Below are 12,981 nucleotides of genomic sequence, written 5' to 3' on the forward strand. Positions count from 1 at the left end.
TTTTACCTAGAATTTAACTTTTAATACTTTCAATATATTTTTAAAGTAATTAATTTCATTATTTTGTAATTAAAAATGTAGGAAATTGAATAAAATAAATAAATAAATAAATAAATAACTATAATCCTCATTTTAAATTAATTTCTAAAGTATAAAATATTATAATTATATCTCAAGCTATAAATGTTATGTCAATTTATAATTTTTTAAATAAAATTTGTTAATTTTGGTTTATCAAGCTTAAATTTTACATATTTATTCCTTAAAGTCATTCTTGTGGATTAAATTAAAATTATTGAAGCAATTTAAAGTGTTATGAAATAGCAAAAAAATGTTGTTAAATGTTTTGACACATATAATTTGGTTTTGAGTTAATCTAAAATTGTTTTGAAGTTTTTCAAAACTCATTTTTAAATTTTTCGAAGGATGGGTGATTAGGATTTTATCAATCCCTAAGATCGATTCTCACTTAGACGGGATTGATCCCCTTCATCGGGATAGATTTTTATGTATATCAATACTTGAATTTTATCTACCACTCTTTAGAGAAGATCAATCTTTTCAATGGCTAGTTTTTCTATGTGATTTTTTTCACTCTTCAATAATTATTTTTCATCCTAGCAACTATAAACGAGCATAAATTCATTTCTTGATGTAAATGGACCTTGAGAACACTCCATGAAGCAAGAGACACGCTTCGAAGCATCAAAATGAAGAGAAAAGTTTCTAGTTCTTCATCGCTTCAATTTTCTTTTTTACATATTCTCTGGGGACTTATTGTAAAATCCTTAGTCTATACTCATTTGTTTTGTAAGCATAACTTTGCAAACACGCACCTGTTAGAAATTTATCATTACCTTTCTTAGTATTGGGAAAAAGATACACGGACTGTAAATGTCATACATTTTCCGTTAAAGATAATGATTCTTATAATGAAGTAAGTAATCCGAAACCCTTAGTTGAGGTATATTAAAATAGTAGAGGTAGACAATCAGGAACAAACCATTATAAGTTGAAGAGTCCAAGATTTTTTTCCTTCGCTATTTTACCATGGAATAAATTTTAGATTAAATAAAAATTAATTTAAAATATTAAAAAGTAAGAATTGATTAATCTAATGATTTGAATGGATAGAATTTGGTTGTTATTTTTCACATTCAATTTAATTTCAATCGGTGATTTTTAAATTAGGTTGGTGGCCAAATCAGTCAGGTCACCGATTCGTTGGTCCAATTAAAAATGATTAAAAATTCAATTCAATTGTTAATTCAATCAATTTTGTAGTCGTTTTAATCTATCTGTATCGACTCTCATCCGATTCAAATAACATTTATTTCAATTCAATATTTTAAAAATTATAATAAGATAAGATAACCGTAATTTTTAAAAAACTGATCGAATCGAACCATTAACAGTCTATGTTTTCTTTAAACCAATTGCAAAAAATTCTTTAGTTAAAGGGCTTAATTGTAAAAAGAAAAAAGAAAAGGCTTTAACTAAAAAATAAGTTTCGAATGGAATCTAAAATTAAATAATTTGTAATAAAGTCTTTAAACAATATTTAAATTAAATTATAAAAGAAAAAGAAAAAAAGTTTTTTTTTAATATAGCGGACGTGAAAGTAGAATGAAATGTGGTTTAATAACGCCGTTGAGATACGGATGCCTATCTCTCTCCTCCCTTTCTCTCCCAAACCCTTTCTTCCTTATCGGCTTCACGTTCTCACTTCCTCGCCTTCGCAGATTTTCTTCCCAAACAAACAGAAAACCCTTAGAAAATCCGATAATTTCCAAGAAAATTCTCTGTTCTTTTTTTTTTCTCTTCAATTCCCCATTTTAAACAAAGATAACCTTTCAGAAGCTGAAGATCCCCGCCGTTGCCGCTGCAGTTGGATCCGGTTCACTAAGACCGCAAAATCCGGTTCGGTAAGTTTCTATTCGCGAAGGACGCCAGAGTTATATTCCGTCACGGTGCCGTTTTGGTTTCTGGAACTAAGAAACCCTAGTAAGAACCGGTAGTTTTTTGTTTGTTTTCTTTTCGGTTTAGAGTAGAAGCACTTATGTTTTCTTAGAGCTGGGTAATTTGGGGGGAAAAAGGAAGGAAAACGGTGGCGTTTTGTTGGGGGTGGTATTGCCTCGTACGATTTGATGCCGCAAGAACCGTTGCCTTGGGATCGGAAGGATATTTACAAGGACAGGAAGCACGAGAGGGCGGAGTTGCAGCCACCGCCTCTGTTGGCAGCTCGATGGAGAGAGGCGTCTTCTATGTCGTCTTATCAGCACGGGTCCTTTAGAGAATTCGCTCGTTGGGGATCCGCTGACTTTCATCGTCCTCCGGGTAAGTTATTTCCTCATATAGATTTAGTTTGTACATCATGGGATTTGCCATATAATTTTTTTTTTGGGGCGGGGGGAGTAAGACAGGGTTGATCCATGGGTCTTCTAGGTTTTGATTTAATTTCTTTTGAGCATTTTGATTTTTTTTGTTCTTTTGTTTCATTCGAGAATATATGTTCATTATTACAGTTGATGGAAAATCTTTCCCCTTTTTGAGTAACTTTTGCTTTTCTCGTTTTGCCGTTATCAAAATCAACGCTCCTGGGTTTTCTGGGCAATTTTTTTTTTCTTTTCATCACGGACATGAATATTAAGTTTCCTTTTTCTTGGGTTCATGGAAAAATGTATTTGATTTTGATGAATGGGGAACTTTAATATATTTTTTAACATTCTTCCTTCCGCTTTGTTGATGGTAATATTTTGACTATTTTTTTTTTTGTTTCTGGTAATAGTAGGAAAGATCAATTTGAGACTTTTAGTTTCCGTTTTTTCCTACTAATTAAATTATTTTTTGGGCTAAGAGTTGAGAGATTGATGAAGGTCTATTGTTTTTTTTTTCCTGGGATTTCTAAGAAATACATAAACATCGCATTTTTTTGTGAATTTTCTTTTATTGTTTAAATATTTTATGAAGGTCATGGTAAGCAGGGCAATTGGCACCTGTTTCCCGAAGACATTGGTGGTCATGGATATGTGCCATGGCGGTCAAGTGACAAGATCTTGGATGGTGAGACCTACCGTCAGTCAGTTTCTCGTGGAGATGGGAAATATGGTCGAAGCTACAGTAGAGACAACAACAGAGGGTCCTATAACCAGAGAGATTGGAGAGGTCATTCTTTGGAAACTAGCAACGGGTCCCCAAACACTTCTGTGAGGCCTCATGATGTGAATAATGAACAGAGGTCTGTCGATGATATGTTTACCTACCCGTCTCGTACTCATTCTGACTTTGTAAACACATGGAATCAACTTCAAAAAGACCATCATGATAATAGGACATGTGGTGTCAATGGGTTAGGGACAGGACAAAGATGTGAGAGAGAGAACTCTTTAGGCTCGGTGGATTGGAAGCCTCTTAAGTGGAGCCGTTCTGGAAGCTTGTCTTCATGGGGGTCGGGCTTTAGCCATTCAAGTAGCTCAAAGAGCTTAGGAGGTGTTGATTCTGGCGAAGCCAAGCTTGAGTTGCATCAGAAAAATTTGGCCCCAGTTCAGTCCCCTTCTGGGGATGCGGCAGCCTGTGTCACATCTGCTCCACCTTCTGACGAGACAACTTCAAGGAAGAAGCCACGCCTTGGATGGGGTGAGGGTCTAGCTAAATTCGAGAAAAAGAAGGATGGAGGCCCTGATACAAGCATTAATAGTGGTGGGGCTGCAATTTCTCTTTGTAATACTGAACCTAATACTTCTCTAAATTCTAACTTGGTAGATAAGAGCCCAAGAGTTCTTGGATTCTCTGACTGTTCTTCTCCTGCTACTCCTTCATCTGTTGCTTGCAGCTCCTCACCAGGTATATATTATATCTTCTTATATGTCTTTTCAGTGTTAAGCATACGTGTTTAAAACTTGTGTAATATCATTGAAAACCTTCCTTGGGAACCGTATTGTTGCTTACAAGGGCTCTGGGGAAAATAATCCTTGTGCTTTTTTTTACTGTTCTCTTCATTTACCTTTTTTTACTGTTCTCTTCATTTATTTGACAGTGATGTGACTTTAATATCAGTATGACCCTTTGTCCGCTCATATGTTATTGATCTTCACTTCTTGCTCCTCCCTGCCATTAACTTAATAACTTGAATATCAAAATATGATAGGTTGGATGGTTTGATATCTTTCATGATGATACTGTAGGCCTGCATGACCATTTAAATTGATGTTTTAATATGTTCTTGGTGTTCTGCATTCGTATCTTTTTTAGTTATGTTCTTTATTTACTGGCTTTAGTTTGATAGTTATGTGACTCTTGTCGCTACCATGACCATTCAATGGCTTCTTATGCTTTAAGAACTGTTTATATGGTTGTATACCGTTATACACAGACATTCTTGACTCTCTACTTCCTCCTTAAGCTAATTCTGTATTGTCTTAATGACTATGAGGTGTTTGCTCTTTTCCTTCTATCGTTCCTAGATTTCAGATTTTGATGGTATCCATGTGGAACCCGGGCTTTACTTTGAAGGAGGGAAAATGTTAAATATTTGGCAAGATTAGTTGTTCTTTGCTAGGAATTTTACCTTTATCCCAAACATGTATTAATGTTGAACTTCGTTTTCTTCATTGTTGACTCACTTATTCTCAAGTTATTTTCTTCTAGCTTCAAAGGCCTGTCCAAATTAGGTTACTTTTTAGTTCCATTTAAATGGAATCTAACTGCTGGATTTCAAATAATAACCCTGCTATCTGTGCCCTTTTCCTTGTGTTGAGTAGTTTTTGTCTCATTGATTACCAAAACATGTTCCTGGTTATTGCAGGCGTGGAAGAGAAATCATTTGGTAAAGCTGCAAATATTGATAACGATGTTAATAATTTGTGTGGTTCTCCAAGCTTTGGGTCTCAAAATCAGCTGGAAGGGTCATCTTTTAGCCTAGAGAAATTGGATATTAACTCGATTATTAATATGGGCTCTTCACTTATTGATTTGCTTCAGTCTGACGAGCCTAGTACAATGGATTCTAGTTTTGTTCAATCTACTGCTATAAATAAATTGCTACTATGGAAGGGTGACATTTTGAAAGCATTGGAGATGACTGAATCTGAAATTGAGTCTCTTGAAACTGAACTTAAGTCATCGAAAGATGACCCTGGAAGGAGATGCCAATGCCCAGCAACATCCAGTTCTCTTCCTGTTCGGGAAAATGGAAAATCTTGTGAAGAACAGGAGGCTGCATCTAGTATGATTCCTCAACCTGCCCCTTTGAAAATTGATCCTTCTAATGATGTTCTTGAGGTCCTGCAAGAAGCTAATGCTGATATAAAGGATGGGGTCATTGATAGTCCTGGAACAGCTACATCTGATTTCATGTTATCGTCATCTTTGGAGAAAGCAGAGTCTCTGTGTGATGTTGTGAAGGCTCAGGATTGTTCTGGTAATTCTAGCTCTGCTCAATTGAAAACAATGGAAGAGGTGATTTTAGCTACTGATTCTTGTAATGAAGAGGCTGCTGCAGTCATTTCTGGGGAAGGCAGTGTGCTTGTAAAGATTGATAATGAAGCTCATGTTCCAGAATCTTCAAACTCTGATGCTGGTGGAGAAAATATGACATGTGATGTAATATTAACCACAAATAAGGAATTGGCAAACAGATCCTCTCTTGTATTTAAGAAATTATTTCCAAAGGATCAATATAGCATTGAGATTTCTGAAATTTCCAATGCAGTAAGGGGGCAGATTAGTTCTTTGATCAGGGAAAAAATTGCGATGCGGAAGCGGCACTTAAGATTTAAGGAGAGGGTTTTAACGCTCAAGTTTAAAGCCTTTCAGTATGCTTGGAAGGAAGATATGCTTTCGCCAGCAATGAGAAAATATTGGGCAAAGTCTCAGAAGAAGTACGAACTAAGCTTACGTTCAACCTATGGTGGCTACCAAAAGCATCGGTCCTCCTCTCGTTCTCGAGTTGCTTCTTCTGGTAATTGTTTGAGACTCCTGCTTGAGAAATTTTTTTGTGTTGTTCTGGTATGATTTTGCATATGGTTGATTGGCATTGCTTTAATTTAAGTACGTGTTGCACTTGATTTTCCTCTTTCCTTTCCATTTGATTATTCATCTACTTGAATGCATTTAAGGAAAGTGTTTGGTGATTATTTCATATAAAATTAAAGTGTGGCTTATATTAGTTCCTCTTGAATGTAATTATCATAAAGTGTTGTTGATGATCGGCATGGGAAATAAAAGTGAATCTTGAATGGAGAAAAGGAGAAGACTTACCCCTCTTTTTTTTTAACCATATACACGTTGATTATCTAGCTTCAGTTCTCTGAAGCCTGGAGAATATTTGTTAAAGAACTCTATGGTACATCAAAGCAATTCAAGGGAAGAATTTTGTTGCTTGATTTTAATTCAGATAATAGTGATCAACAATATGAAGGTTAGCAAAGCTTCTAAGAAAAATCATTATATTTGGATGCTAGGGTCCTCTGAAGAGATGGTTGTTCTAGCTGAATCTTGTAATGGAAGATGTAGTATTAGACATGTTATGGATTGCAATATACCTTTTATTTGCACAGTGTGTCTATATACAAGTTTTTTTTAAATGTTCTTTCATTCATGGTATGATACTGGGTTATTCATTGATAAGTGGAATACATAGAAGGTAAATAGTACATATTCCATTGGTTGAATTCATTGCATTTATTGTTGAAGACTAACTATGATTTCTTGGAATTTTGTTACCAAAACTAGTCTACCTCATTCCTCGCCTAAGTTATATTTTGTGAATGTAGGGGTGGGTGCATTATTCTCAATATGCCTCATGCATTATATATGTGAGCTGGTAATACTGATTGCTTGGCAAGACTTTTTTTAGTTGAATGCTTTGTTGTTGGGTCCTATTATGGAAGATGTGATAATCATATCTGATTTGACAGAATTGCATGCTGCTGCAAATGTTGGACTGTCAAATGAGATAGCTATGATCTATATTCTCAAACTTTCTGAAGAACCATGATCTCAAGAAATTTTGCATCATGTCAAACAACTTTGGATTTGCATGGTTGTGTCATTGAACTAGGACTTGCTCGACTGGATGGATTTGGGTTCACCTACTGTGTTTTATGGTTGGAAATTTAAGTATTATGAAGATTTAAAATGCACGTGGAACTTATGGTATCTTTTCACTTCTGTAGGTAGTTTAATATCTGATGCATTTAATGCAACATAATGTTTGCCTCACTGCAGTTGCATTAAAATGCTATTTTTGCTGTAGTGCTGTTTTTTCATATGCTTGTGGCAAAGTAAGTTTAAAAAATACATGTTTCCCTATATTTTGTTTCACTTAAATGACTTTTTGCTGTGCTAACTGTATATCTAATGCTAGCTGTTTTATTTTATTTAATTGTATTGTTCCATATGGATGTATTGCTTGTCAATTTTTAACTAGTTCTGCTGCATTGTGTACCACTAATCGATTGATAATTTCTGTTCCTTTGCTTTATGTTCTTTGAGATTGTTTATTTAAGGATTTAGCTTTTATCAGCATGTTCTCAATGAATTTTGGGTTTGTTTTTTCAGCTGGAAATCTGGTCTTAGAACCTACTGCTGAGATGATAAATTTTACAAGCAAATTGCTTTTAGATTCCCATGTCAAGCTTTACAGGAATGCCTTGAAGATGCCAGCATTAATTTTAGATGAGCAAGAGCAACTGTCGAGGTTTATCTCAAGTAATGGATTGGTTGAAGATCCATGTGCCATTGAAAAGGAAAGAGCTTTGATCAATCCTTGGACTTCAGAAGAGAAGGAAATTTTTATGGATAAGTTGGCTGCGTTCGGGAAGGACTTCCGAAAAATTGCCACCTTTCTGGATCACAAGACGACTGCAGACTGTGTTGAGTTCTATTACAAAAATCACAAGTCTGAATGTTTCAAGAAAACAAAGAAGAAGCTTGATCTGACTAAGCAGGGGAAGTCCTCTGCGAATACCTATTTGTTGACATCGGGAAAAAAGTGGAGCAAGGAATTCAATGCTGCATCCATTGACGTTCTTGGTTCTGCTTCAGTCATAGCTACTCATGCAGAAAGTGGCATGCAAAAGCATCAAACATCTTCTAGTAGGATCTTTTTCGGAGGGCGCTATTCTAAAATATCTCGAGCTGATGATAGGATTGCTGATAGGTTGAGCAGTTTTGATATTATTGGGAATGATCGAGAAACTGCAGCAGCTGATGTCTTAGCAGGTATATGTGGTTCGTTGTCTTCAGAAGCCATGAGTTCTTGTATCACTAGTTCTCTTGATCCAGGAGAGAGTTTCCACCGTGACTGGAAGTGCCACAAAGTTGATTCTCTTCTCAAAAGGCGTTCAACATCCAATGTTGCTCAGAATGTTGATGATGGTACTTGTTCAGATGAGAGTTGTGGGGAAATGGATCCTGCTGATTGGACAGATGAGGAGAAGTCTGTCTTTATACAGGCTGTCTCGTCTTATGGTAAAGATTTTGCAATGATCTCGCGATGCGTTCGAACAAGATCCAGGGATCAATGCAAGGTTTTCTTTAGCAAGGCTCGCAAATGCCTTGGACTGGACTTGATAGATCCAAGAACTAGAAACTTGGGAACACCCATGAGTGATGATGCCAATGGTGGTGGGAGTGATGCAGAAGATGCTTGTGTTCTTGAGCGCCTGGTTGTTTCCAGTGATAAGTTGGGATCTAAACCGGAGGATTTGCCTTCCAATATAGTGTGCACGAATATGGATGAACGTAATCCTACCAGCAAACCAATTTTGCCAACTGACCTGAATGTACCAGACGAAAACAATCGGAAGCTAGTAGATCATAGAGATTCTGAGGCAGTGCAAACTGTGGATTCTGATGCAGGCCTGGCTGAGCTGATTTCTGAATGTAGTGTGGATATGAATATTGATAGCAAGGCTGGGTCACTGCAGGTTCAGAAAAGTTTTGTTGCTTTGGGGAACCTAAATGCAGGAAGGGATGTTACTGAACAGGGTGTTTCTGTTGCAGTATCAGCATCTCTTGGGGCAGCAGCTCATCCTTGCACTCCTAGTTTAGATTCTGTGGCTGTGTCCAAACCTGCTACTAGTTTGTATGAAAATGATACAAAATGCAGTGCAGAGACTAGCAGCCAAAGTATATGTAGGATAGATTCGAATAAAGCCAGTGATGGATCTGTTGGTAAAAACTCTTGTTCAGGTTTTAGCTTGAGTGCGAAAGGTTTGCATCAGATTCCTCCTGACTTGGATTCTGCCAAGAAGCCTTCCGTTAGTAATAACTCTTCTGCTAATGGTTCTGCATTGCATGATTCGGATGGACTTCGATGTGAGAAAATTTGCAACCTAGGTAGGCTGTCATCAACACTTGATTACAAGGAGAACGAAGCCAAACAAGCCCAAAAATCTGTCCGTGAAGATGAGTCTGGTCGTCTATCCGGAAAGACCTCTGTGAATGTTACTGAACCCCACCGGATCTTAAGGGGTTATCCCTTGCAAGTTTCAACTTTGAAAGAAATGAACGGTGATGTTAAATGCCTTGCAACATCCAAGAGGGGATCTGCTGGTCCGTGTTTGGCTCAAGAATGTTATCTTCAGAAGTGCAATAGCTCAAAATCAGCTGCTGAGCTTCCACTCCTAGTGGAGAACTTGGAACAAGCCAAGGATCGTCCGAAATCCCATTGTAGGATATCAGATACAGAAAATCCTGGCAGGAATGGTAATGTCAAGCTTTTTGGTCAGATACTAAATTCTAGTTCCCGGGATGATAAGGTATCCCATTTTTCGAAACAGAACACAGAACCATCAAATTCGAAACCCATTGGTAATAATGTTGATGGAAACTCAAAGTTCGATGCAAATAATCATGTAGTGGAAAATGTTCCGAAGAGGAGTTATGGTTTCTCAGATGGGAAAAGGATTCAAACCGGGTTGTCATCTTTGCCCGACTCATCCATTTTAATGGCTAAGTACCCCTCCGCATTTGCCAATTATCCTCCCACATCCTCATCTCAGATGGAGCAGCAGGCATTGCAGACTGTTGTCCACGGTACTGATCGAACCTTGAATGGTGTCAGTTTCCCCCTCAAGGGAAATAAGCAGCAACAACGGTGAGGCCCTCATTGTACCAAGGTTATGCCATTTAGTTTATCCTGCCCTAATCATTTCGATCTTTTAGTATATAGATTTTGATATGTTAGTATATTCGTGTTGTATTTGTATTCTTTTTGATTTATGTCGTGTTTTTAGGTGGTGGTTTTTTCGTCTGGGCTCAAAATAAGGTTGAGCTTGTTTGAACTTTGTTAATGGCTTTTTAATAAAAAAAAATCTTCTTTCACTCAAACACCGCATGTGGGATATCTGGCGTCCTTTGTAAAATAACACCCAAATTGACAAAAATAATTGACATTGAGAATGTCAATAAAATGTGGCTGGCAGCAGCCACCTTTTATTAATCTATTCCCTTGAACGGTTGCAATTGTATATGTTTACCAAGTCAATCTTTCAAGAGCGAAACATGCATTAAAAGTGTCTGGTACAAATAAAGGAACACTTCAAAACATGTAAGATCAACATGCAATTGGGGGAGACAATGGTTAGCAGAACATGTCTGTTGATGAAGAAGGTGTTGCCACCTGAAGAGAAACTGGATTCCATTCGTCTTTCCTGCAATAACCATCCTTAAAACTGACGACATCCAACTGATTTGCAGCACCAACAGAAACAGAGGATTCCCTGATATGTAATTGTTTTGCTGCTACTGCTTTCAATCGATACCGTTCAGCCCTAGAGCCGATAACCTGTCCTAGTATGGATGCTGCAATTGTGAAAGCCATAGCTGTCTTTGGCATCAAAACAGATTTCCGGAGCATGGCTATGAATGGAACAGCCGCATGGACAGCCACAAACCAAGATGGTGAGAACTTTTTGGTATGCTCTCTCCATATCCCCAACGGTACGTTTGCCGCCATGCCTAACATCCCTATCACCAGTACTTTGGTGGGCAAGGATTGAGGGCGGAGGCTCTTGGCAAAAGCAGTTTTTGCCAGTGCTGCCCGGGCTGCTATCACTGCAGGTGGGCAGTTGAATTTCATCCCTGGAGGTGGCTGAAAAACCTTAGCAACAAGTGGCAAAACACCCGTGACTGCCCTATATGATTTTGCTATTGGACAGTTACCATTTTGCAGCCATTCATTGCCCGATGCTTCGTGATTGGAATTTCCGCCCTGAAACATGAAATATTTTTGATGATGATTGGTTTCAGGTCTCAACTCTAAACTACTATCAGCGAAGAAATGGGTACATTCTGCGAATCGAAGTTCGATTACCTTTGAAGAAGATTCTTTCTTTGATGGTTTTGATTTTCCATTTTGATTCTTCCACTTATTAGAGAACGCGTTGAAACTGAAAGGCCCTCCTAATCCAAATGATGAGAGACTAATGGTGGCTGCCTTTGCAGCCAAAGGATTGAACTCGGGTGGGGATGTTTCAGGCTCTGCTTTCTTAACATGCAAGGGAGATCGTTCCGACAGTGGAACTACTCCATCCTGTCCATGAAAAAGCCTGAATGCCACGTCAAAATTGGGCCCATCTTCAAAAATCGGGCCTTTGGCTCCTCGTACCTGAGACATAGAAGTGAAAAGCTAATGAGATCACGAATCAAAGACACGATGCAAGAAGCGTAGAGCGCTCATGATAGACATGAAACTTCAAATCTTACCGGCAAGGGAAAGGGCAAGGCCGACGAGAATGAAAAGTTAGTCGGCTCATTAATGTTTCTCAAAAATGGACATCTAAGGATTTCCATTTGGGAAGTTGCAGAATCCTCATTTAAGCTTCTAAAGTTAAAATTCATTTCAGATAACCTGTACAAAGAAACATAACTACTATTAAACAAAGTCGCTAAAAGCACGAAAACACCTCATTGATACTAAGAAAAAACATTAACATGTTAACAGTTTGCGTAAAAACCGATCGGACTCTAAGCAAATCGAAATCATGAAACAACTATACATTACAAAAAACAGAAAAACAATTTGGTTATATATTGCCATAACAACATGTAGACAAAGACTAGCATTCAAAGAGCCATATATATATATGAATAAATCAAAGCCCATATACATCAACATTGTTGATCAAATTAAAGCAGTCTAATCCAGAAGAATGTGAACTTGGTTACTCGAACTCTTCGATATAACCTATAAAGATGTTCTAAATATATGCAAAAAAACATAGAAAAATCTATGGAATTTACTAAAATCATTCTTGAATGAATGTAAAGCTAAAGAAATTGACGAGTCATGTTAACAAATTACACTAAAAAATAACCTGAATACAATACATGTTCTTCATAGACAAGTAAATAGTAAACTAAAAAACAGTAGAAAACATGGGGAAAAGAGATGAACCATTAAATAAAAATCTAAAACAAACCCATCAAAGATTAAGAAACTGATAAACAATTAGAATCAAAAGGAAGGTAAAAAGAAAAAGGCATTACAAGCAACGAAATCAGGCAAAATCTATCAAAAAAAACCCAGAAAAAAAATAACTGAAAATTTTGTACCTTTTGGCAGATGGAACAGGATCAAGGAGAGCAAAAATCAAGGGAAAAAAATGAGGGTATTGGACTTTGAGAGAAAAATGAAAAGAATGAGAACAAAGAAAGGAATCAATGGAGTTAGGTGGCAATAAAGAGCATTCAGAAAATTTATGAGACGTTCACAATAGTTTGAGAGAGTGGAAACGACGCCGTGGTCAGACTTCTTTTTGGAATGGTCATCGTTGGCGTGTGGCGGCCATTATTGTTTCTTCCCGAATTAATGGAGTATTTTAAAGATTATTGGGTAAACTTCTTTAAGACACTAAATTATTAGGAATTATGCGTTTTGTTCACTCAATTTTAAAAAATTACGAAATCATCACTGAATTATTCGAAAGCTTCATTCAAGTCATTGGACTATTAAAATTATTGTTGTATGGCATT

The 12,981-nt window shown here is 37.0% G+C and overlaps 2 protein-coding genes across 2 annotated transcripts; one reads left to right on the forward strand and one right to left on the reverse strand.

Annotated features, from left to right (window-relative positions):
* The first annotated feature begins 1,651 nt into the window (after nucleotides 1–1,651).
* Nucleotides 1,652–10,335, forward strand: LOC105782202 (uncharacterized). Its single transcript, XM_052626358.1, has 4 exons — nucleotides 1,652–2,337; nucleotides 2,971–3,843; nucleotides 4,805–5,959; nucleotides 7,561–10,335. The coding sequence occupies exons 1-4, from the start codon at nucleotides 2,148–2,150 to the stop codon at nucleotides 10,104–10,106; spliced, it is 4,764 nt and encodes a 1,587-aa protein (XP_052482318.1). The 5' UTR covers nucleotides 1,652–2,147; the 3' UTR covers nucleotides 10,107–10,335.
* A 46-nt stretch (nucleotides 10,336–10,381) lies between these two features.
* Nucleotides 10,382–12,769, reverse strand: LOC105782203 (uncharacterized). The gene is made up of 4 exons (XM_012606765.2): nucleotides 12,562–12,769; nucleotides 11,713–11,857; nucleotides 11,321–11,614; nucleotides 10,382–11,218 (listed from the first exon to the last, which is right to left on the reverse strand). Exons 2-4 carry the CDS (start codon nucleotides 11,845–11,847, stop codon nucleotides 10,589–10,591), a joined length of 1,059 nt encoding a protein of 352 aa, XP_012462219.1. The 5' UTR covers nucleotides 11,848–11,857; nucleotides 12,562–12,769; the 3' UTR covers nucleotides 10,382–10,588.
* Between the last annotated feature and the right edge of the window lie 212 nt (nucleotides 12,770–12,981).

This window comes from Gossypium raimondii, chromosome 13 (assembly GCF_025698545.1).
Source record: "Gossypium raimondii isolate GPD5lz chromosome 13, ASM2569854v1, whole genome shotgun sequence".
Taxonomy (NCBI): domain Eukaryota; kingdom Viridiplantae; phylum Streptophyta; class Magnoliopsida; order Malvales; family Malvaceae; genus Gossypium; species Gossypium raimondii.

What these genes read in the sequence shown, in the direction of transcription:
- LOC105782203 (XM_012606765.2), bottom strand. Translation starts at nt 11,847, where the DNA reads ATGAATTTTAACTTTAGAAGCTTAAATGAGGATTCTGCAACTTCCCAA. An exon ending in CCTTGCCCTTTCCCTTGCCG is followed by an intron (nt 11,615 to 11,712) that starts GTAAGATTTGAA and finishes TCTATGTCTCAG; the next exon opens with GTACGAGGAGCCAAAGGCCC. An exon ending in AGAAAGAATCTTCTTCAAAG is followed by an intron (nt 11,219 to 11,320) that starts GTAATCGAACTT and finishes TTCATGTTTCAG; the next exon opens with GGCGGAAATTCCAATCACGA.
- LOC105782202 (XM_052626358.1), top strand. Translation starts at nt 2,148, where the DNA reads ATGCCGCAAGAACCGTTGCCTTGGGATCGGAAGGATATTTACAAGGAC. An exon ending in TGACTTTCATCGTCCTCCGG is followed by an intron (nt 2,338 to 2,970) that starts GTAAGTTATTTC and finishes TATTTTATGAAG; the next exon opens with GTCATGGTAAGCAGGGCAAT. An exon ending in TGCTTGCAGCTCCTCACCAG is followed by an intron (nt 3,844 to 4,804) that starts GTATATATTATA and finishes TGGTTATTGCAG; the next exon opens with GCGTGGAAGAGAAATCATTT.